This window comes from Rattus norvegicus, chromosome 18 (assembly GCF_036323735.1).
Source record: "Rattus norvegicus strain BN/NHsdMcwi chromosome 18, GRCr8, whole genome shotgun sequence".
In the NCBI taxonomy this organism is placed as follows: domain Eukaryota; kingdom Metazoa; phylum Chordata; class Mammalia; order Rodentia; family Muridae; genus Rattus; species Rattus norvegicus.
In genome coordinates, this window is record NC_086036.1 from 41,077,212 (window position 1) to 41,100,534 (window position 23,323).

General features: G+C 42.9%; 1 protein-coding gene and 1 long non-coding RNA gene across 6 annotated transcripts in view; one reads left to right on the top strand and one right to left on the bottom strand.

Moving 5' to 3' along the window:
- Trim36 (tripartite motif-containing 36) overlaps nt 1-22,286 on the bottom strand; it is a 51,841-nt gene extending 29,555 nt beyond the window's left edge. Inside the window, exons 1-2 of one of the 5 annotated variants that reach the window (NM_001106147.1) lie at nt 22,187-22,286; nt 6,831-7,065 (exon numbers count right to left, since the gene is read on the bottom strand). In NM_001106147.1, the coding sequence (NP_001099617.1) occupies nt 6,831-7,065; nt 22,187-22,249 (298 nt within the window). In that variant the 5' untranslated portion in view covers nt 22,250-22,286. Of the gene's footprint in view, nt 1-6,372; nt 6,471-6,830; nt 7,066-11,011; nt 11,356-22,186 lie in introns of those variants that run through there. The other 4 variants (XM_006254686.5, XM_039096700.2, XM_063277213.1 and 1 more) reach the window with 4 other exon arrangements.
- On the top strand, nt 11,387-12,280 carry LOC120098337 (uncharacterized). Its single transcript, XR_005496529.2, has 2 exons — nt 11,387-11,793; nt 11,947-12,280. It is a non-coding gene; the product is annotated as an uncharacterized LOC120098337 (long non-coding RNA).
- Nucleotides 22,287-23,323: the final 1,037 nt, after the last annotated feature.

The following is a 23,323-nucleotide window of genomic DNA, read 5'->3' on the forward strand; positions in this document are numbered from 1 at the left end:
TGGTTTTAGTTAATTTTATATATCATACCCAAAATCATTGAGGGAATACCATCTTAGTTGACTGGGAAGAAATGGGGCAGATGAAAGAGAAGGACCTTAATCTGGGCCTACAAATAAGCATACTAAGTGCAATCCCAGAGACTATTTGGAACTGCAAAATTGCTAAATACACATACTGTGTATTTCTGGTTAGTCTGAACTCTCACATACACAATGGAATGGGTGGTCATATATTTTAAGAACCATCTCAGTAGAATGTTTCCCACTGTAGCAGTGTTTTATCTGGGAAAATTTGGTGGTAAAGACAGAAGGGATTGACTGCAATCCACAGAAGAATGATTAATAGCTTTAACAGGGACCAATCGTTCAGTATCTTCTTAGGGCCTAAAACAAAGAATCATTAAGATTACTAAACTCAGTGCCAAGAAGCATTACATGTAATTTAATATTATAGAAAATATAATAAGACTTTAAACATTAAGGTTTTTTTATTCAATATTATCATCCTGATTTTAGAAACCAAATTATGACAGATCTTACCTGCTGGTTCACAGAAATGCAAAGCAGTCCATTTAATATAGGTGGATGCATACTTACTCAAAACTTTCTTAGAGTATGAAATCTTGGTTGCCCACAATAGAACTTCCATAACACACAAACCAAGCAACTTCTTAACAACTCGAGCCTTCTTTCATACTACCATGTTCAACATCAAAAATTAATGGGTAAATTCAGTATGCTCTACTTGGCAAAGATCTTTAAATAGCTATGTTAATATTACTCTTGAGATGACTGTCATCTAAAAATAATGTCTTAAAAATGCGTGGTATGACATCACAATAGGTAACACTTAGCAGACAGCCCAAAGGGTTGTTTATATTAATGACTTTATAGCATGCAAAGTGTCATTGAATTCCAAAAGCAGCTAATATGACAAGCATGCACAGTATCCTTAATATCCCCATTTAATGACATTCTAACCTTAACATTTTAAAACATGAATCATATAAAAATAAACTTTCCACACAAACTTGAAAATTCTATTTTAAATATATCCCTGTAGTAGTTTTCAAAACATGCAATACAGTCCAAGATGTTTCACACCACAGCAGGCATGTAATGAAATAAGTGCCAGGCTAATTAAAAGAAAACAAAATAAAACACACACATACACATGCCAATGAAAATTTTTTTTGTGAAAATAGGAAGCCAAACAATTCCATAAGTCAAATAATGCAGTGGTCAAGTTTAAACAGATGGAAATTCATGTTAGTTAGATCCTTCTACACATTAACTAGATGCTAGAAATTTAAAATCTCAACAGTGCATGTGAAAAGCAATGGTCTAGTATAGTTCATGACGGTTGTGACCAATCAAGTAATGATAGGAAACAAAATCATGAAAATCAAATCATGCTTTAACATGAAATCTGGTAACACCCAAATTTTGTTTGTTTTCATGTTTAGAAATGTTTTTTTTAATATTGCATTCCTCTTCTGTCTATCTGTTACCTTTTTATGGCAAAAATAAAAGTTTTTATAAAATATTACACTGGACCTCTTCAATGAGGGAAAATGTTGGATCTAAGGCCTGAATAATTTCCAGGTATTAGGTATTCTGGCTGTTTCTCTAAACAGATCCTCAAGTGTCCCTAAGAATGCTAATAAGCTTTCATTGTATCTGTCATATATTTTTACTGTTGTTTTCAGGGAATATTATATTCAGAGAAACAAAGAACGTGTGACAGCTCCAAGGATATCCTGGAAGGTAAACCTCATGAAAAATAAAAAACAAAAAACAAAAAAACAAACACTGCACAAAAAGATAAATGTAATAAAGTCAACTTTCAATAGCTGTGCCATTTGAAGAGCCATGAAGCCAAATGGACGTCAAAATTTAAATTTAACGTAATTACATTTGGTATCGGTAGCCATAGTTCAAACTGTCAAGAGTACTTGAGGCTAGTGGATACCACAGCATGTAGAGAAGCATTGAATGTTTCCTTTTTTAAATTCTATTTACACAGTATAAAATATGGGAACCAGGGACTAACCAGATGATGATGGGAAGGCTAGGACGTCCTGAAGACAGAACACCAGCCACACAACTGTGGGAGACCGCATCTGTAAGTTAGGCAGATGCTCTCAATTCATGTGGCTTTGCTTCAAAGGTGTAGTAAGACACGATTTTAAGATAGTTAAAGAATTTTCAAAATGGTTGATAGCCACCAAAGGAGCCAGATGTCAGTTTTTGCTTTATCACTCAACTGTTAGGGAGAAAAATAAAATATTTAAGAACTAATGCAAGAGCATCAACTGTGTGCAGCTCACTTCAGACTGCTGCCATTGCATCTTCTCCCATACTCTGGTGGTAACAACTCCTGTTTTCATGGCTCGCCCGACTGGTGTGTGCCACCAGTTGGACTTCTCAGAAGGTGAGAGAAACAGAAAAGGGTAACATTTCTCAACCAAAGAGTATCACCAGAATTTGACCAAAAAAATAGTCAATTTTACTTTAAGAAGTCAACTAGCAGGGGTTGGGGATTTAGCTCAGTGGTAGAGCGCTTGCCTAGCAAGCACAAGGCCCTGGGTTCGGTCCCCAGCTCCGAAAAAAAAGAAAAGAAAAAAAAAAAAAAGAAGTCAACTAGCGAGGTGGGGGGAGCTGTGTGTACATGACCCACAAGTGGGTAAGACTTCCATATTAAATTTCTGATGGCAAACACTCTCAAACGTTGGCAACAGCAACAACAAAAAAGATAATATGCATAAAACAATGGAGAGACTATAAAATTGACAACTTCAAACAAAACTTTAATATCTGTTTAACCTTCCCAACATAGCTTGTTACATTTCATTAGTCTATGGAAATGTAAGATTTTTTCAGGAACCAGATACTAAAAGACAAAACCACATTGTGTATATGGACAAAAGGAAAGTGGGGATCATTTTGACATAAACCCCTTAAAAACATTAGAAATTTTGTCCTGTTTGACCTGTTTGTCAATGTCATTCCAATTTGTTTACTTTCTATGTAATTTTGAAGACTTGACCACTGGTGTTAGAGAAACTCTAGCTACACAAAAGAATTTAAGTCTAACACCACTCTGTCTGCAGCCACAAAAGCAATAAAGCGGTTTTTTTTCTACCTCTCCACCCCAAAGATCTCCGCTGTGGTGCTGTGGACAATGAACAGAAAGCCGGATTTAAAACTCCATCCCAAAGAGAATGCTCACAACTTGTTAACAAAAGAGAAGGCAGTGACTGTGTCCCTCACAGAACACAATTATTGGATCAACAATAAATGTGTGTGTTTCCTGACACAGGATGTTTACGAAGGCAGCTATATAAAACAGTCAAGTGATCTTACAGAATTCGGCTGCACCACTCTCAGGCAACACTTGATAGATGCTTTGTCCTACAAACTTGTGTCTTTAAACAACCTCATATCTGGCCACTAAGTAAATTCAAGTATCTTTTGTTTGCTTGCTTTTTTTGAGCTAAAACGCTAACTTACAAAAGGATAAAGGAAAATACAAAATGGAGGGAAAGATTACACACATATAATCAGAAATATAAGACAATACAGCTTTTCCGTTTATACACCTGGATGGGTAATTGACATATATACAGAAACCTTATGCTCTCAAAGTACCCTTTTGTTAAGAAGTCGATTAAATATGTATAACATTATCCCAATGGAATACATGAGCCACAGCACAACGTAAGCTCTCTAGTAGCCACAATAAAAGTTAAGAAACAAGCTTAGTTCTAGTATTATTTGACCCACTATACCCATTATATACAACCTCAGAATGCAATAAGATAAAAAGCATTAAATCTGTCTTTGTTATCAGAAGTCTCAGAAATCTAGTAAGCATTTTATATGTACAGCAGGAACTATTATATTTAATCAAAATGTCCTATTTCAAGCACTCCACAGCTAGTGTATACTACACTGGATAGCTTAGGGTCTAATCCTTTAGTAAAACTAATGGTAAAAACTAATTTTTAGAAATATATTCTTTCCACATCCATTGCTAAGAACAGGGCTTCTGGCTTCCTTTTCAAGTGTGTCCTATCATGTCTATTCATAAACAAAAGGTATTATTATATCTGTAACACAATGGCCTTTGGCCCTTTAAAACTGCTGACAGAAGACAGTCCTGACATTTGTGACCACTGATTCACAAAGCAAACCTTTGGATGTGACTGCCACATTTCAGACAGTCTCATGTTCCAAGCCCATCACCTCTCTAAGATTTATTTTTATTTATGTGTATGTTGAAAGGGCACCTGCAAGAAGAAGGTGCCAGATCCCCTGGAGTCAAAGCTACAGGTGGTTGTGAGTCACCTGACACGGTGCTAGGAACCATTCAGTAGTCATCCTTCTCCAACTTAAACACTCTCGGCACCTGCAACCACCAAAAACCTTTTAAGCACTTTCAACTCTCTGCTCAGGACATGATCTGCCTGCACAGTGATCTTACAGAAGGGGGAGGGGCATATTTTAGTCACTTCGCACCTAATCTGGACAGTGGGTGTATGGTGGAATGGAACTCTTACTCTGAAAACAAAAAGTGGTTAACCCTATTACACTGCAGTCATGGTGGCACACACTTTGTGTGATTCTAATACCAAAAGGGTGTTATTCAGTATCCGCTCAATAATTGTTCACTAGAGTGCTATGGTAAGCTTGCAAAGGCACGGATAATTCTAACTTCTTATGAACCACACATGAGAGTCAGTCAAATCTAGGTATTAAAGCACAGAACTTCATGAGAGATGTATGTGAGCACAACCTAATCATATGTAGGAAGAAAACGTGTATGATCACAACTAAGGAAAAAGATCCCACCAATCGTCAGTACTGAATAGCAATACACAAGAAGTAAATTTTCCTCCACCCACCAAGGGGATTCCCAACTGGCCAGTGATGACCCACTGAACATCAAGTTTTATCTGATAAAGATAACTTCAACTCATTATCGTCTTCCTGTCCCTCAGGATCCCAGATTCATAGCAAAGAGCAAAACATAAACATCAAGACCTCACAGTGAACACAACAGTCTTCTTTGTCCTCCATCTCTCTCAAACACAATTTGCCCAATCGACTTCCATGGTATATCCATTTATATGTGCAAACTATCTCCTAAATAATGAATGACTGGCATTCAAAGAAACTGCATGGGACTAGAGAGATGATAGCCCAGGGGGATGCAGATTTGACTCCCAGCATCCACATGGTAGCTCACAAGCATCTGTAACTCTAGTCCTAAGGAATACAACACTCTCTTCTTACCTCAGATGCCAGGTACACATGCATAACATGCAGGCAAAGCACTATACATATAAAATCAAGTAAATCTTCATATTATATACATGTTTTCAATATAACATATGATATATATTATATATAAAACATATATCCATATAACATGTATATATAACTCATAAAAGTACTCTTGTTCACTCTGATGGAGTAGATACATGGATACAAATACTGAACAAGGAACTTATCCACTGCATAAGGCAAGGCAAAGGTGATACTCTTTAAATGCAGCTTAGAAAGAGATACTTTTCTGAAAAATAGAGGGAAAATTCACAAGATTCAAAAGTTGTCCCTGTCCTACCAATGGGAGGAACTGAGTAGAATAGACCAAAAATGTAAAGATGAAACTTCCAAGTACAAACTGTTCAGAGCAGAAGCTCTGCAGCCTGGAACTTCTGCACACTTAGACACACGCTCCTTAGTGTAAAGACCATGCTTAATGTGAGGCTGCGGTCACCACTAACTTGAAAAAAATTCCAGCAGCTTTTGTAATTTTAAATTAATTTTACTCTATATCACCTCTACAACTGTTCAGAGACAACACCATCATGACAGAAAGCAAGGTAAATGTTGGCCTGTGATACAGGTACAAACTATATGCTATGTGCCATTAAAACTACATCTATAAATTACTGCAGAACTCTAGTACTCATGATGGTCAAACCCTTATTTTGGGGAGTAGGCAGATACCATGTGCCCCAAGGTGGCCTTGACATCATAGATCCTCCTCCCATGTGCTGGAACTACAGGTGTGTGCCACCATACCCTGCCAAAACACTTACTTTAAAAAAAAAAAATCGGGTTGGGGATTTAGCTCAGTGGTAGAGTGCTTGCCTAGCAAGCGCAAGGCCCTGGGTTCGGTCCCCAGCTCCGAAAAAAAAAGAAAAAAAAAAAAAAATCATGCCGGTAAGGAGACTATGATTCTCAAGTTGAATATCACATTTGATTTGCTTTAAAAGTTTTCTAAGGGTTGGAAAGATGGCTTGGCAGTTAAGAATACTGGCTGCTATTCTAAAGGACCTTGGTTTGATTCCCAGCACCTACATTATGGCTTACAACCAACTGTAACTTCAGTCCCAGGGGATCTGATGCCATCTTCTAGTCTGAGAGGATATTGCAGGCACATGGTACACAGACATACACTGAAACACACACATAAAATAAAAATAAGTTTTCTAGAAGTAAACTAGTACTCCCATCCTTAATTCTGCAGTATTTATTTGCACAGTAACTTTATTGATGCTTCTCTAAATATTTCATTATTCCACCATTACTGATCACTTAAAATAAAGACAGTTATAAGCAGTTTAGCACACAGTTAGTATTCAATATCCTTCTTAAGTGCCTATCAAAACACACAAGTTCATTCTGACATTTTAAGTGGGGGCTACAATTATAACTTGTTCACTTGGAAAATCATAACAAAACACCATCTCCCTTCCAGTTATAACTGAACCTCTATCAGTAAGCTCTCCCTGCCCCACCCAGCTTCTCCCACATACCTGGTCTGTTAATCTTGTCGATTTTATCCATGCTGGGGGAGGTGAGCCGGAGCCGAGGGCTGCTCTGATTAGAGCTGTCTGACGCCACATCGTTGAATGAGTCATCAAGAGACAGTAAGAGTTCTTTCACACATTTATGACAGACGCTGTGCTGGCAGGGAAGGATCAGCGGGTGTGTAAACAGCTCCTTGCATGCTGGGCAAATAAGCTCCTTTTCGATATTCTTGATAGTCACCTTAAGACGGAAACCAACACCAGGTCAAAACTCTCGTGGGCAGCGTGTCAGCATGCTCATGCATCCTGTGTAAGCGCATGTGCTTGCCTTTCCAAGATAGAATTCAGAAACAGACCTAAAAATGTGAACTTCCCAGCCAGGAAGGCAGTGGTGGCCATACCACAGAGGCAAGCAGATCTCTGTGGGTTCAAGGCCAGCCTGGTCTACAAAGCCAGTTCCAGAATAGCCAGGTCTCCACAGAGAAACCCTGTCTTGGAAAAAAAAAACCCTACAACTATGAAATTCCTTTAATATACATGGCACGGAATTAAGAACTAATGATATAAAGACAAAAGAACATAAAATATTAGAAAAAAGGTTAGAATAAAAATATTAGAGGACCACACCCTATCAAAAATCACAGGCTGTTCACATCATTAGGGACAAGTCCCTGATTTAGGACTTCACAGAGATTCTAAAAGTGATAATTTTCAACAAAAAAAATAATAATTTCACCATGACACTAACCATTCTTAATTCATTAACTGTATGACTGTCAAATACGAAGAGCTGGCAATAAATAAATAACACCCAGGCTAAACCAGTGTGTTCAGGAATCCTATTTACAAGCTGAGGATCAGCAATTTTCTACGTTAAATTTGACCATTTTCGTATGTTTTATGAAAATGCCACTAGAGTGCTTGATTTTATATTGCAATATTGAAGCACAGTTGTGATAAAAGCACATCATAAATATTACAGATGGAGAGAGGACTCAAAGACACCACCCTAAGAGCGTCTTCCTTCGAGCCTATACCTATTCATTATTTCACCACCTTGAGTAGGAAACACTTTAGGGTCACAACTAAAAAGGTTGTGACTCCATACTGTTTTCCCATCCATCACCTATACAGGTTTTGGGGAAAGTGCTGGGAAGGTGGGAGGAACAGCACTTAAGTTTCAAATTCTATAGATTACTGTTGGCCTCCCTGAAGTTTGAATGACAAGACAACATTTTGAAAATTTCAATCTTATACAATCATTTCATCTATAGGAAATATACAGAAAAATTTTGGTGTGATTTTTTTTGGGGGGATGGGGAAGGTGTTCAAGACCGTTTTCCTGTGTAGCCCTGACTGTCCTGGAACTAGTGCTGTAAACTAGGCTAGCCTCGAACCTCACCTGGATATGTATTACCAGTGCTGGGTTAAAAAGTGCTCAGAATGCAGATCGATCCATGCTCATCACCCTGTACAAAGCTTAAGTCCAAGTGGATCAAGGACCTCCACATCAAACCAGATACACTCAAATTAATAGAAGAAAAAGTGGAGAACCATCTCAAACACATGGGCACTGGAGAAAATTTCCTGAACAAAACACAAATGCCTTATGCTCTAAGATCAAGAATCGACAAATGGAATCTCATAAAACTCCAAAGTTTCTATACGGCAAAGGACACTGTTGTTAGGACAAAACAACAACCAACAGATTGGGAAAAGATCTTTACCAATCCTACAACTGATAGAGGGCTTATATCCAAAATGTACAAAGAACTCAAGAAGTTAGACCGCAGGGAGACAAATAACCCTATTAAAAATTGGGGTTCAGAGCTAAACAATGAATTCACAGCTGAGGAATGCCAAATGGCTGAGAAACACCTAAAGAAATGTTCAACATCTTTAGTCATAAGGGAAATGCAAATCAAAAAAAACCCTGAGATTTCACCTCACACCAGTGAGAATGGCTAAGATCAAAAACTCAGGTAACAGCAAATGCTGGCAAGGATATGGAGAAAGAGGAACACTCCCCCATTGTTGGTGGGATTGCAGACTGGTACAACCATTCTGGAAATCAGTCTGGAGGTTCCTCAGAAAATTGGACATTGAACTACCTGAGGACCCAGCTATACCTCTCTTGGGCATATACCCAAAAGATGCCCCAACATATAACAAAGACACATGCTCCACTATGTTCATAGCAGCCTTATTTATAAGAGCCAGAAGCTGGAAAGAACCCAGATGCCTTTCAACAAAGGAATGGTTACAGAAAATGTGGTACATCTACACAATGGAATATAATTCAGCAATCAAAAACAATGACTTCATGAAATTCATAGGCAAATGGATGGAACTGGAAAATATCATCCTGAGTGAGGTAACCCAATCACAGAAAAACACACATGGTATGCACTTATTGATAAGTGGCTATTAGCCCAAATGCTTGAATTACACTAGATGCACAGAACACATGAAACTCAAGAAGGATGACTAAAATGTGAATGCTTCACTCCTTCTTTAAAAGGGGAACAAGAAAACCCTCGGCAGGGAATAGGGAGGCAAAGTTTAGAACCCAGGCAGAAGGAACACCCATTCAGAGCCTACCCCACATGTGGCCCATACATATACAGCCACCCAATTAGATAAGATGGATGAAGCAAAGAAGTGCAGGCCAACAGGAACTGGATGTAGATCTCTCCTGAGAGACACAGCCAGAATACAGCAAATACAGAGGCGAATGCCAGCAGCAAACCACTGTACTGAGAATGGTACCCCCGTTGAAGGAATCTTAGAAAGGACTGAAAGAGCTTGAAGGGGCTTGAGACCCCATATGAATAACAATGCCAACCAACCAGAGCTTGGAGGCCTAAGCCACTACCCAAAGACTATACATGGACTGACCCTGAGCTCCAACCTCATAAGTAGCAATGAATAGCCTAGTAAGAGCACCAGTGGAAGGGGAAGCCCTTGGTCCTGCCAAGACTGAACCCCCAGTGAACGTGATTGTTGGGGGGTGGCGGTAATGGGGGGAGGATGGGGAGGGGAACACCCATAGAGAAGGAGAGGGGGAGGGTTTAGGGGGATGTTGGCCCGGAAACCCGGAAGGGGAATAACAATCGAAATGTAAATAAGAAATACTCAAGTTAATAAAGATGAAAAAAAAAAGTATACAAAAAATTCCGAAAAAAAAAAGAAATTAAAAAAGTGCTCAGAAAGTAAAAATTAATTCACTCGTTTTGATGAAATAAGCGTGTGCTAATCTATTTCCCCACCGGTGACACACGGGGCTTTAGTAAATCCTGATAATCACACCAAGAACAACTGACTTCATCACTGCCAACAGATCTTTAATACAGTGTCTCTTGAGGAATCACAACTATTTAAAAAGGCTCAAGGCATACTACGATTTCAACAAACCTGGAAATAAGACGGTCACACCTAAACTCACACCAAATACTGGATAGTCATATTTTATCTCATTTCACGAAGTATCACACTAATTTAAAGGAAAAAAGAAAAGATAGATCCTGACTTCCCAAAATAGAATCTTGTCCCGTTTTACATATAACTAATACCATCGGTAAAGCTCCACCTTCTATAGGAATATCTAAAACTCATTTCCATTTTTCTTGTGCCTAAATCATTTGACTACGATGGATATAAAGTCATTCTTCAAGGAAAAATCAATATTTATTTATATGCTTTGAGTTAAAATCAATGTGATGTGATAGCTCAGTCAAGCGACTGCAAAGGGGTGGGTCAGGAAACTTCAGGAGACGTGGCTACTCAACCACTGCAAAGAAAAGGCTTGAGCCGCACAGCCGCAGGGGCCCTGACCCCGCCCAGAGAGCAGGAGACAAGGCTACAAGCCGGTGGCAGGAGCAGCCTGGGACCAGGAGGTACTCCAGCGCCCCTCGGGGCTCCAGACAAAGGGCAGCACGCTGGGGCACGCGCCCTACTCTTAAGCGCACAAGACACCCCAAAGCGACTACTTCTGCAGACAGAATCCCACGAAAGAGCCTGCCCTTCCGTCCTCAGAGTGGCCAGGTGCACAGAACCCCGGCCAGCGTTTCTCTCCTTCCCGCTGGACCACTGGACCCCATGCCCCTCTCGATCCTCAGGAGAGCAGGAAAAGGCTTCGCCGGACGGTGGGACCGGCCGGGACAGAACAACCAAGAGTAGGCGCGTACCTGAGAGTCTGAAGCATCCCCCTCCATCGCAGCCCTCCGCCGGGTGACATCAACCACCGAGTCTTTACAGGCGCAGCGGGCCCCAGCAGGGTCGTGTGGGCGAGTCCCCGCGGCGATTCGGGAGCCTCGGGTCAGACCGGAGGGCAAGCTGGTCCGCCAGATCCGGCCAGCGGGCCACGCGGCGAGGGACTGGCCGGCGCAGGCGAAAGCACGGGCGCGGAGAGTGCGGTTGCTCCCTGCGAGGGCCCAGGGAGCGGCGAATGACGCCCCGCTGCCGGCTGCGGCGGCGGCTCGCGCGGACTGCAGCTGGACTAGCAGCCAGGCGGAGACTAGGGCGGTGGCGTGGGGCGGGGCCGGGAGGGGGGAGGGGCTGTCGCCCGGGCAACAGCGCGGCCGCACAAAGGAGGAGGGACTAATTGAGGCGTGGTCGGTGGGGAGGTGGGGCTCGGGAGGGGCGGGTGCTGGCTCTTAGCTGCCCACCACTCGTGCTCTCCCTAGGGCACCAGTAGTCTAAATCCTCCAGGTCCGGATGACAGCTCCCGGGCCGTAAGTGGATACATCCTAGCTCTGTGGCGCTTTGGTCCATTTCACTTTTTCTGTGGGCGTTCGCAAAGTGCGCGCCAAAGCCCGGAGACTAGTGACGCTACCAGGCTCTGAACTGAAGTAGGGATCCCAGCAAGTGCGCCTCAGGGAGCATTAGGAGCAGTACTACCGGGCCAAAGCGAGATCCCGCCCACTCCTGCCGCCACCCCTAAGCAGGCTGGCCTAGGGGAAGTTCTCGGGTGGGTCCCCCAGTCTGCTTTTAACCTACTCTTCCTGCCTTTTCTTCTTTTTTCTTTTTTCTTTTTTTTTCTTTTTTTCTTTTTTTTCCTCCCCGAAGTCGCATTCCCTGGTCACTGAGCACTTAAAGTACACTCCGGTTTTCGCTCAACCAGGGATTGGCGCCTCACGCCACACAGGAGCCCAGTGTTACTGGGACAGCCCGAGGAGCAGGGATTCCTTCCTTGGGTGCTGGCCAAGGATTCAAGTCAAGATACTGCGGCAAAGCCCCCACCCTAGCTCAGCCCACAACCACCTTACGGTTTCTCAACCGAAGACCCTGGACTGGGTCCAGAAATGCTCCGGCAGCCACACCAAGCTTGCACCGGACAAGGGTCCTAAGACGGGCGCGTTTCATCTGCTTCCTCAGCACCGGCAGAACAAATCAAGGGAGGCTGCCACAGTCGGGGGCAAATAACTACTAAGTAATTAAAGCCACTGCTTTCATGATGGCTAGTTTCGTCTGTAGGTATTAGATCGAAAGAACCTTTGTCCTACCTCCAAGGCCAAGGAACACGGAGCTGCCGAGCTACATCTCCATTAGGTTTGGAAACGCATCCTACTTTTAATTTCCTGCTTTGAAGAAAGCTATCTCCTGCGGCAAATCCCATATCTTCTCACAGCTCTGACACCAGCAGTAACCTCTTCGTCAACCAGGCAGTTAAATGACCATAACAGTCTAGAATTGAGAGTAGTGGGACTATAGTGTCTACTAGAGTACCCTCAATCTAGGTCGGGGGTGGGGCGAGGGGTCGGCGAGGCATGACTGAGCTAGTCCGATCCAGATAGGCAGCAGCACATGCTAGATCCTGTGAGCTTCCATGTATCTGGAGCATGTGTCCTAAGCAACAGGGAAAAAAGAGCAACAAACCTCTACGCCCCGAAACATGTACCTAAATAGACTTCTTGAAAGTCTTGACTTTCAAAAAGTATGTCTATTTCTGTTTCTAAAAAAGTATAAGTCTATTCTTGTTTCTAACATTGGCTTTTGTACTAAAGGTACATTAGTACGCTTAGATAGGCCTTTGAGCCGACGGTAGAGCAAAAGAAATTAGGTTTCATTAGCACAAATTGAGGACAAGACTTTTATAAACAACACCTGGGTGAAAATAAAATTCGAGGGTTTTCCATTTATACAAAGCAAACTTCACTGAGATATTTCACACCTGGCCATCAAACTTCTGTTATACAACTTCACAAAATGTGGGATTCTAGGCACTTTCAAACACTTTTTTATGACAGTATGAATTGCTATAGCTTTCTTGAAAGGAAATTTATCAATTCCTATTTTTAAAATCGCAATACAATAAGCTTTGTGAATGATTTGAGGCTAAGAATGGTCCTATTTCAATACTTGTCATGTATATACAAAACAATACAAAAATCTTACTTGCATTTATAATGACTAAATACTTTCCATAATGTACATCTATGCTACAAAATACTTTGGAGCAGAGCTATTTGATGAAAAGAGGGGACCTAGGAGTAGGAGAGCTGGGGGTTGGAGGGAGTACTGTAAATACTGTCACAGGGACATGACATGGCGACTGTACCTATGAACTCAAAGTAGCTATGGTTTCCTTCCCAAGATCTAGTCAGCAAGAGCAGTGAGCATTCCCACAGGCAGAACTAGCTGGGACTCAGTGGGTTAGTAGCAAAAACTGAGGACACAATGGAGGTAAGAGGACATGTTGGGGTGCCTGGGAGGATGGAAGATGCAAGTTGGAGAAGCATACGGCAAGATTCACTGCTTAAATATATAAAATAGCCAAAAAATGCATATAATATTTTAAATATTAAAGATGTCTAAAATACAGTGAGGTTTTATTAAATTAGATCTACCAAGCATTTATAGAGCAGAATTTTTATCCTCAGCACTGTATTGTTGCTACTCTGGTGTGTGTGTGTGTGTGTGTGTGTGTGTGTGTGTGTGTGTGTGTGTGCAGGTATGTGTTCAAATAGGTAAATAATAAAAATGAATAATGAATATGAATACAAACAAGTATTATATATTAAATAAAATGAACGAAATAGCACAAAACAGGTCAGGAGAGATAATAGGATTAGTCAGGTGTGTGAGACTTAATTTCCACTCACACAGTATTGCTGGATTTTTTTTTTTTTCAGTATATGCTTGTTTCAATTCCAAAGCGTTTTTGTTGAGAATCCTATTGCTCTAGAAACTACTAAAAGCAGGAAGGGAGTGATATTAATGGCAAGTCTGAAGTCTGATGCTGGAAACCATGGGCTCCCCACTTCCCCTTACAGTCAGCATCCTCTTTGGCTGCTAGGCTCCCATCAGCTTCCCATTCTTGGCACTCAGACCTCCACGTCTCCACTTAAAAGGTACCAAGACCCTTCCTGGGTCCTGAATAAAATTCCCTGGTTGGTTCTGTTCCTCATGTTTGTAAGTTTGCTTTGAGGTAAGCATATCAGCAGGTTGGTCTCAAGGACATGATCATTTTGCCTCAGCTTCTTAAATGCTGGGATTACAAATGTGTACTACCACGTCTGACTTGCATGGGTTGCTTATTATTTGTGGATTGTTTTTATTTCTTCTTTACCCAGGTCATCTTGGTTTTTTTGTTTTGTTTTGTTTTTTGTTTTTTCAGATCCTGTTCTTTCTCACCCTCACAATTAACCCCGCTGCCTACCTGGGATGCCCCTCTGCCTGCCTATCCTGCAGAGACAGTCTAACACAGTGGTTCTCAACCTGTGGGTCACAACCCCTTTAGAGGTTGAACAACCCTTTCAAAGAGATCAACTAAAACCATCAGAAAACACCGATACTTGCATTATGACTCATAGCAGTGGCAAAATTAAAGTTATGAAGTAGCAATGAAAATAATTTTATGGCTGAGGGTCACCACAACATTGAAGAACTGTATTAAACATGCTTAGGAAAGTTGAGAACCAATGGTGTTTAATGGGTATTTTAGAATGACTTGCTTGAGATAGACTACTGTTGTGGTGGCTCTGTGTGCATAGGGGCAGAATAAGCTATGTGCTACAGCTCAGCACCTTGTTCTTGGTATGTAAGGGACAGAAGGTTGGATATACATGAGTTCATGCTTCAGTGTGTGTGTTGGGAGGCAGGAGTTAAAGGAGAGGTGGTGAACTTGCGATGACACAAAATGAGTCTGAAAATACAGAGGGCTGGGAGCACCTAGATTTCTATACATGCTGGGAACTTTTTGAAGGCTGTAAATAAAGTGGCAAGATGGCTTGGTGGTTAAGAACATGGTTTGCTCTTCTAGAGGACCAGGGGTCCATACCCAACACCTGCATGGAGGCTCACAGCATCTCTAATCTAATGCTCTCTTCTCACCTCTGCAGGCACCAGGCACACACATGGCACACAGACATAGATGCAGACAAAAAGGCAAGGATTTCTTAATCATCCCACTTTGTACTTTATAAGATGCCCTTTCTCTTCCCCCAGTTTGACCTAACCTACCCTACCAGTCCCGATAGTTTCTCTTAACATGTGAGCCAAAATGCAGCACATGGAAGCTTGGTCTATGCCTGCCATCTCCCTCAAGCCTATAGACCTTCAGAATCCTTGGTTCCCCTTTCCCTCTCCCTCTCCCTCTTCCTCCCCTTCTCGTGTGTGTGTGTGTGTGTGTGTGTGTGTGTGTGTGTGTGTGTGTGTGTGTGTGTGTCTGTGTGTGTCTGTGTGTGTTCGGTAGTGAAGATTAAACCCAGAGCTGACTTAGGCTAAGAAAACGGTCTATCATAGTTGAATCTCCAGCCTACTTACTTGCTCTGCCACAGAGCTGTGAGCTATGTCACATGCACCTAGTTCATGAAATCCAAAAGGTTAACAACCCATTAGCACTACTCACTCAGCTTATCTGGTCTCTTTTTATATTGGCTCCTGGCCACCAGAAAGAGATGAGATTCTTAACTGGGTTGGGTCCTAGTGACCACAGTGAGGTTTTTCAGTGAGCACCCTGAACACCAGGCTTTACCTCCAGTCTAAAGCAGACAGAGTGCCATTCTGCTATGTCCTAAACAAAAGGCAGAAGCAAGGTAATGTGACTACAGACCTCAGCTTTTCAACATCCGTAGAAGAAAACGCAGACAGCCCCTAGACTTAAGGGAAACAACGAGGCTAAACATGATGGAAACTACAGGTTTTACAGTAGTTGGGCACATTGCAACCCACACCACCAGGTATCAGAAGTCCACAGTGAAAGGCAGTACATTGAACTGTCTACAAGTTATACCCAAACCTGGAACAGGGCATGTTCCCCAGTCATACACTGTTGCTATGGGAACAAAGTCAGGAGAGAGGCATCCAGAGAGCACCTGGCCAGGTCCTACTCATCTTTCCAGCTGTCACTTCAGACTACTAACTGTGAGAAGGAGAAGGAACAAAACCTAAAAAGAAGAACCAGTGTGCGTGAAGGGTAACCAAGAGTAAAGAAGAAATGAAAGGTATCTAAAAGTATACACAATAACAAATCCCCAAAAGCCAAGCATGGTAGCGCATGCCTGTAATCCCAGCATTCAGGAAGCTGAAGCAGAAAGATAATAGATTTGAGGCCAGCTTTGGCTACGTGCTTGCTTCAAAGCAAACAATGTGGTAACCACCCCCCAGGGGATTCATTATGGTCTAATTTTCATTGACCATCTCCCCTAACTCAGACCCCATTTGTACTTAGAGTTTATGATGCTCAGCTTAACTAAATTAAGCAGTAATGTTTGATGATTGGAAGCCTTGTTCCAAAACCACTTTAGCTTTTATGTCTTAAGATAAAACCCTGTAGGCACTGAACACAGTAGCACCCAGCCAACAGTTCCACATTGGGAAGATGTGAAGAGGTGTAGGTCTGCCCTGGCAGGAGTTTCTGATTAGTATCAGAAGTACAGCCTACATGGTCAGTGGGCAACAGGCTCTTGGGCAAGCTGAGGTGAATAACATTGGTATACATGGGTTGTCTACTTCCCCTTTGACCACATCCTATTATTCTCCTTAGGACTGCTGGCATAAACACACCCAATTAAAATAGGATGATATATAACATTTTTAGTATATGTCTCAAATATTGTACATATTTGCATTAAGTTGTTTTTTATATGAGTTTCAAATTTAATTTCATAGCTCATATTTGCATATGTGTGTGTGCACATGTGTGCATGTGGAGGCTAGAGGACAATCCTGGGTGTCATTCTTTAAAATGTCATCTATCCTTTTAAGTATTTTCATTTTTTGCATTTATTGAGATGGGGTACATGCATGTGCTTGTTCACACATGCACACACACACACACACACACGCACACACAAACATGGTACACATGTGGAAGACAGAAGACAACGAGTCAATTCTCTTGTTTCTAATGTGTGGGTCCTGGGGATCCAAATTAAGTTGCCAAGTTTGGCAGCAAGTGCCATCTCTCAGCCCTTTGCAATTTTGTTTTTTAAATTTAAGCAGGTTCTCTCATTGGCCTCGAACTCTCTAATAGGTTAGGCAAGGGTGGCTGGCTAGTGGGCCCATGTGATCTGCCTATCTCCATTTTCTCAGTGCTGAGATTACAAGTAGGTGCCATCGTGATCAGCTCTTTTTAGTATGGGTTCTGGGGAACCTAAGACAGATTGTTCCTTGCAAGCACTCCACAGACTAAGCTATCTCTGCAGTTGTATATCAAGTCTTCTTTAAAAACATTACTTTGTAGGAACCAGTTCTCTCCTTATACCCGTAGGTTTTGGAAGCAAGTGCCTTTACCCACTGAGCCACTCCTCCAGCCTTATATTAGGTGTTTTATCTAAACATCCAACATTGTCTTGTTAGTGATCACATGGTTACAATATAAAGTGTCTCAAGACCTGCTCCAGTTGCTGGAATACATAGCTTATCTGTTGAAGGTCTATTGTGTATCAATAATGTTCCCAGGAAGCTTGTATAGGATATTTCTTTAATCTGTGCATCAGTCCTGTACAATGGGTATAATTCTCTATAGAGGGGATATGCACCAGTCAGTACGCTTCCCTCCCTCCACCTCAGCTTAACTAATGTGCTACTTATCAGCCAGAATGCAAACCTGGATGACACTCCACCCTTCCTACTGCACTGCCCACGGGTCAGCATAAAGTACGTAATTAGTCATTCATGAAGATACCCACTTACCCTTCTATATGATACTTGGAGATACTATCTTCAAATTACTTCTACAACAGTGTAATAAAGAAAGATAAGTTGTTTGTGAAACTAGCTATTTTTAAACAACACTACAAATCAGTCTTCTTTTCTTTTCCCACGGCACATATATTTGATTTAACCCTAACATACAAAACAAAGAAGAAAAGGAAAAGATAGAAAGTAGTCACTTTAAGGTGAGCCAAACCTCACCATTATTACCCCAGTTTGGGTTTCAGTTGTTGGAACAACTACCTGTTCAGCCATCTGAAACCCAGCCTTCAGTGGGATTTTTGTTTCTGTTCCAGATGTTAACACTTTACATTGCTCGGTTTGTGGATTTTCTAAACCTAATTCTTTTATCATTTTAAGGGCATTCTTGTTTCAAAGTCAGTTGTGTATTTGTAAAATTCTTGAGTATTGAAGCTGGAGAGGAGGCACGGTGGATTAAGACCATTAAGGCTCTCTTTCAGAACTACATGGGGGCTCACAGCACCCAGGACTCCAGTTCCAAGGGATTGGATGCCCTCTTCTGGCCTCTTCAGACAACAGGCACCTGAGAGGTGCACAAACATATATATATATAAGCAAATAGACACAGATGAAAGTAAAAATTAAAGGACTTTAAAGTTCTTGAGTCTTTGGTACCTCACAGTGTTCAAAGCTCCAACAGTGGTCAAATGATGGTATCATTGCCTGTTCATCCAAATGAAATGTAATCTCTCCAAACTGCCTTTCATTTTGCTGAAACTATTGTGCTCCTAGGATGTACCTGAGAGGCAACCGTTAAAGAAGAATCATTATCTAGGTATTCATACTGAGGTATGTTTCCTCAGTATATCCTACAAGCACAGGATAGATGAAGAAATGTTCTAAACTTAAATATTCCATCCCTCACACTTCTTTCTTCCAGTCCAGAAGAGTGCATGATGATCTAAAGGGAAGATATGTATGAAGATGATTTTTAAAAAATTAATGAGGAAACCCTTTCAAGAGACCAAAAGCATTTGAGAACACTGCTTTGAGTACCTCTAGATCTTGACCATAGATTTTAAAACTCTGTTTTTGTCCAAAATCTCTTCTGCTGCAAAAGACACAAAAAAACTTTCAGAAATGGCAAAAGTTTTACTGGCAGTGAAATGCAAAAGGAAGCATTTACATTGCTTTTTAGGGCTCTTGGAGAGTTAGCCTATGTCTTAGCAACTGTGTCCTCTAGGGTATTGTCTGGTGCGCAGAAAGACTACAGTGCTGGAGCTTGCTATGTACTTTAAATATTAAAGCAAGCTCCACACAAGCATTATAAGCTTCTCAGGTTAGAATGTAGGTTTTAGATTACCCTAAGATTAAAAGCTTGCTCACCTCCCCAGGCAGGGAATATGCTGAGATGGATTAATTTGAAGAAGACAAGCATCCTGATGTTGCTGGACAGAGGGATGGAAGTGGAAATGAACTCCCATCATTTCTTCTGTGAAATCCCAAAAGTCTGAGTATTTTGAAATGAACAGAGATTCATGTGTTCTAAGACTTCTTAAAGCACATGTTGTATTATCTTTTGGGGTGCTGGGAACTAAATCCATGGCCTAGTATATGCCAGTGAAATGTTGCACCACCAAGCTACATCTATAGCCTCCAAATGCTGTGAATTTTAAATTAGCAGTTTTGTTTTAGCAGTTCTAGAGATCAAACCCGAGGCCTGGTGCATGCTCCCTCAGTATTCCAGCGGCCAGCAACATTGCTGGCATTTAAATGAGTTCATGCACAGAACTTGAGAAGTGCTGCAATTGTGAGACAGCACTCAAGGGAAAATAGTGATCAACTCACAAATTGAACTTGGAAGGAAGCAGGAGAAGGCTGGCTGACTACCAGCCACCCCTCTGCCTCTCATGATTAGACTAGCCTCCCACTGTTCACTATGTAAACCCAAGCTGTCAAGTGAACCCCAAATCCAAAAAAAAAAAAACCCTCAGTCTTAAAAGTCTGCTATTCCATGGCTAACATAAGTGCTTAGAGCATTTATAATCACACACAGCACAGGTCTTATATGGAATTGGAAATTTACAAGCAGGGAGGTGGTGACGCATGCCTTTAATCCTAGCACTTCAGGAGGCAGAGGCAGGCAGATCTCTGAGCCTGAGGCCAGCCTGGTCTACTGAATGAGTACCAGGACATCAGGGCTACACAGAGAAGCCTTGTTTAGAAAAACCAAAACATAGATAAGGGACACATGAGTTGAAATAAATAGTTAAGTGATTACTGCCACTTGCTCCAGTTCCCAAAAGATAAGGAGGAACTGCCCACTTTCCAACCTCAAAGATTTCCATGGATGTTTGGCCCTTCTAGCTGTATAGGTCTGGGGAGAGTGCTCCTGGCAACCACTGGCCCACTGCTGGAGCTGGAAGAAGGCAGTCTGAGTAGTCAAGGAAGAGAGGCAGAGGAATCGAGTTCAGGACACCAGGTGCATCTGTTTAAAGTTTCTATTACAAGAAGCATATTGTAACAAACACACCATGGTTCTGAGAGTTTCCTGGATTTATGTGCCTTAGTTTATTCTAAGAAGTTTCCAGAATTCACCAAGGTTTGCTTTCTCTAGTGTTTAGGGGAAATTCATCTGTCTACTTCATAGTCATCAGAGAGTTGGCAACATGCCCATCCTTGGCCTGGATACCCCGCCATCCCCCATCCCCCATCCCCCATCCCCACCCCCTCCAAGGACTAATTTCCCAAAGTTTCTCAATTTGGATGTAGTTGAAGAACAGCACAGCCAACTAATACAGCTCTGGCTTATGTTGAAGAACATCTGAGCACAGACAATTTACATACGGATCATCCTAATTCTCAGCCCATCAAGAGTCATCCATTTACGTTGAAATTCACAGAAGGCATCTTCTGCCCAACCTACTCCTGGCTCCTAAACAGATGCTCTCTTTTCAACCACTGTCCCAGCACTCCAGAGTTCCACCTCTGACCCAGGGTCCTCTTCCCTGGCAGCAACCCTTGCTTCTGGACTTCTCTAGGGGAAATCCATTTGGAGGAAGGTGTAGGCCGGTACACTTTGTAGGTCCAGAAGGCACAGCAGGCTGTCTGTTTGGAACCATCAAATGCTTGAATGTTCTGGCCAGGGTGACTCCATACGTGCTCAGATGACACACAAACTTTCTGGATGGAGTCCCAGGTACATGGGAAGGTGGAACGAAAGTCCACCACTTGTGCTTCTGGTCCAGGCTATGAATGTGCACTTTCAAATTGTTACTGAATATTCTATCACAGATCAATGTATTCCGCGGCTACAGAATAGGAGAATCCAGAGAGGACTAGTCGCCCTGGTACTCAGGTTGGGAGTCACAGGTCTGGTCTAAAGTTAAATTACTCCACGCTGCGTGCCAGCTATGCGTATTGGATTGGAGTATGGGATTGAAGTTTTAAGGGCTCACATCACGGAGTTACAATCCTCCTTTCTGATGGTAACGCGTAGAGTCTGGTGGTTCCTTTTTTTTTTTCTCCAAGCCCCAGGTGCAGTGAACATACATAGCCACAGTTAAGCACAGTTTCTTCCAACCCAGACCAGCAAAGCCCTGCTCAGTATTTCCAGACATGCCCCGCCTATAGACCACTTCGCGGCATCTCTGGGCAGTTTCTCAGACGCTCCCTGAGGTCCAGCTTCTCGGAAGCCTTTCTACTCAGGCAAAGCCACACTACCAACGTCCCGAGCCACTCCCAGCTTGTGCCCTAAAGATTTCAGAAGAGGTATGGGGCTGGTATTTCACCAGTCCACAGCTCCCTCCACCCTACTACCAAAGGAAGCCGCCCAGGAAGCAGAGCGAGCGCTGTCCCTGTCCCACACAGCAAGAGGGTGCTTATGGACCCGGAGCCGCCTCAGGGCCTCTGAGCTAACGGATTGGCAGACCCTCCCTCTACACCCGGAGCCTGTCACCCATTCCAAATTTCCGTGCTGTCGGCCAGCCCTTCGGTTCCCATCCTCTCCCGCCAGGCTCGCGCACCGCTGCCCTCAACTAGCTCAGAGTCCCCTTTCTTTGACATAAAGAAAAGGCGGCCACGATGCATTGTGTACAGCTGGGATCCGCTAGTACGGAGCACAGACCCAGATTCCAGCTTGTGTCCCCCCAGCACGGGACCGCTCCGATGCCGCAGCCCACCCTCAGGTCGTGAGTGCCCAGCCGGGACCTCGGACGCAGCCCCACCGCAAAGATGCTTACCTTGCCCTTGGCAAGCAATTCCATAATGTAGCCAAATTCACTCATCTCCCCTGACTCCGACATGGTCAAGACCCTTTATGAACTATGGACCAGCCAGACCGGCTCATCGAATGTGGTCCTTTCTCCGCCTTTCTCTCTGTTCAGCTTGAGTTTGCCCAGCCCTCCTCCAGAGGCACGGTTAAAAGTGGAGAAGGGAAAGACAAGGGCGGGGCTGGGTGGGATGCAGGCCCAGGAGGACCCGGGCAGCCTTGTCCAGCCTCCGGGGTCCTGGCTGCATCAGGTTGGCCAGAGCCAGCTAACGGAACAAATAAGGGCGGCAGGCAAGCTTGTGTCCAGCCCTCCCGGGTGGTGCTTGGATGAGGCCACGCCTCCTCGGGGGTCGTGTTCCCCCAGTGGTCCAAACGCGCCTGCACACAAAGCGGGGCTCCTGGCAGGCGAGCACCCAGCTCCGACAGATCCAGGCACTTGATCTGATGCGGGGTAGACTGGCGCTCCTGGGCTCCAAGAGCCAGGACAGGGGGGAAAAAATCTCCATTGCGTGGAGGGAGGTGTGAGGGCAGAGGAAAATGAATGCAGAGGAGACACAACAAAGAGCCTGGCTTCTAGAGGGGGAAAAAAAGTGAAGGCCCAGGAAATGGCAACGCTGCATCTCAAGTCAGCCTTCCTGAAATCCAATAGGTAACAAAGACCAAGACCGGGGCTTCTGAGATGAGAACAGACACAGGAATTGTGTTGTAAACACTCGAAGTGTGTAGGGTTCGATAAGATCTCAATATCCTCCAGATGCTCAACTTTCCCTTAACAAAAGAGAGAAAGAACGGGAAAGCAGTTGTGCCAGCAAGGTTCCTGGACTCTCACCTTTAGTTACAACACACTCTTCTAATTGTTCCTTTTCGGTGCAGCTTCCCAGGATGAATACTTCATTTTTATAACTGTTTCTCTAAGAGGTTTGCGGCTGGAGTGGCCACACCTATTACTCTTTGCTTCACAATCAACTCCTCTGCTCCAGGCTTTTTCTTAGTCATAGGACTTGAGTTGTTTATTTATTTACAACTGACGGCGATAATTAGATTGGACACGAGCCCAACTGGACAAGAGCACCTCCTTAGGAAATCACTTTTCTGAAGAAGGGTGGCA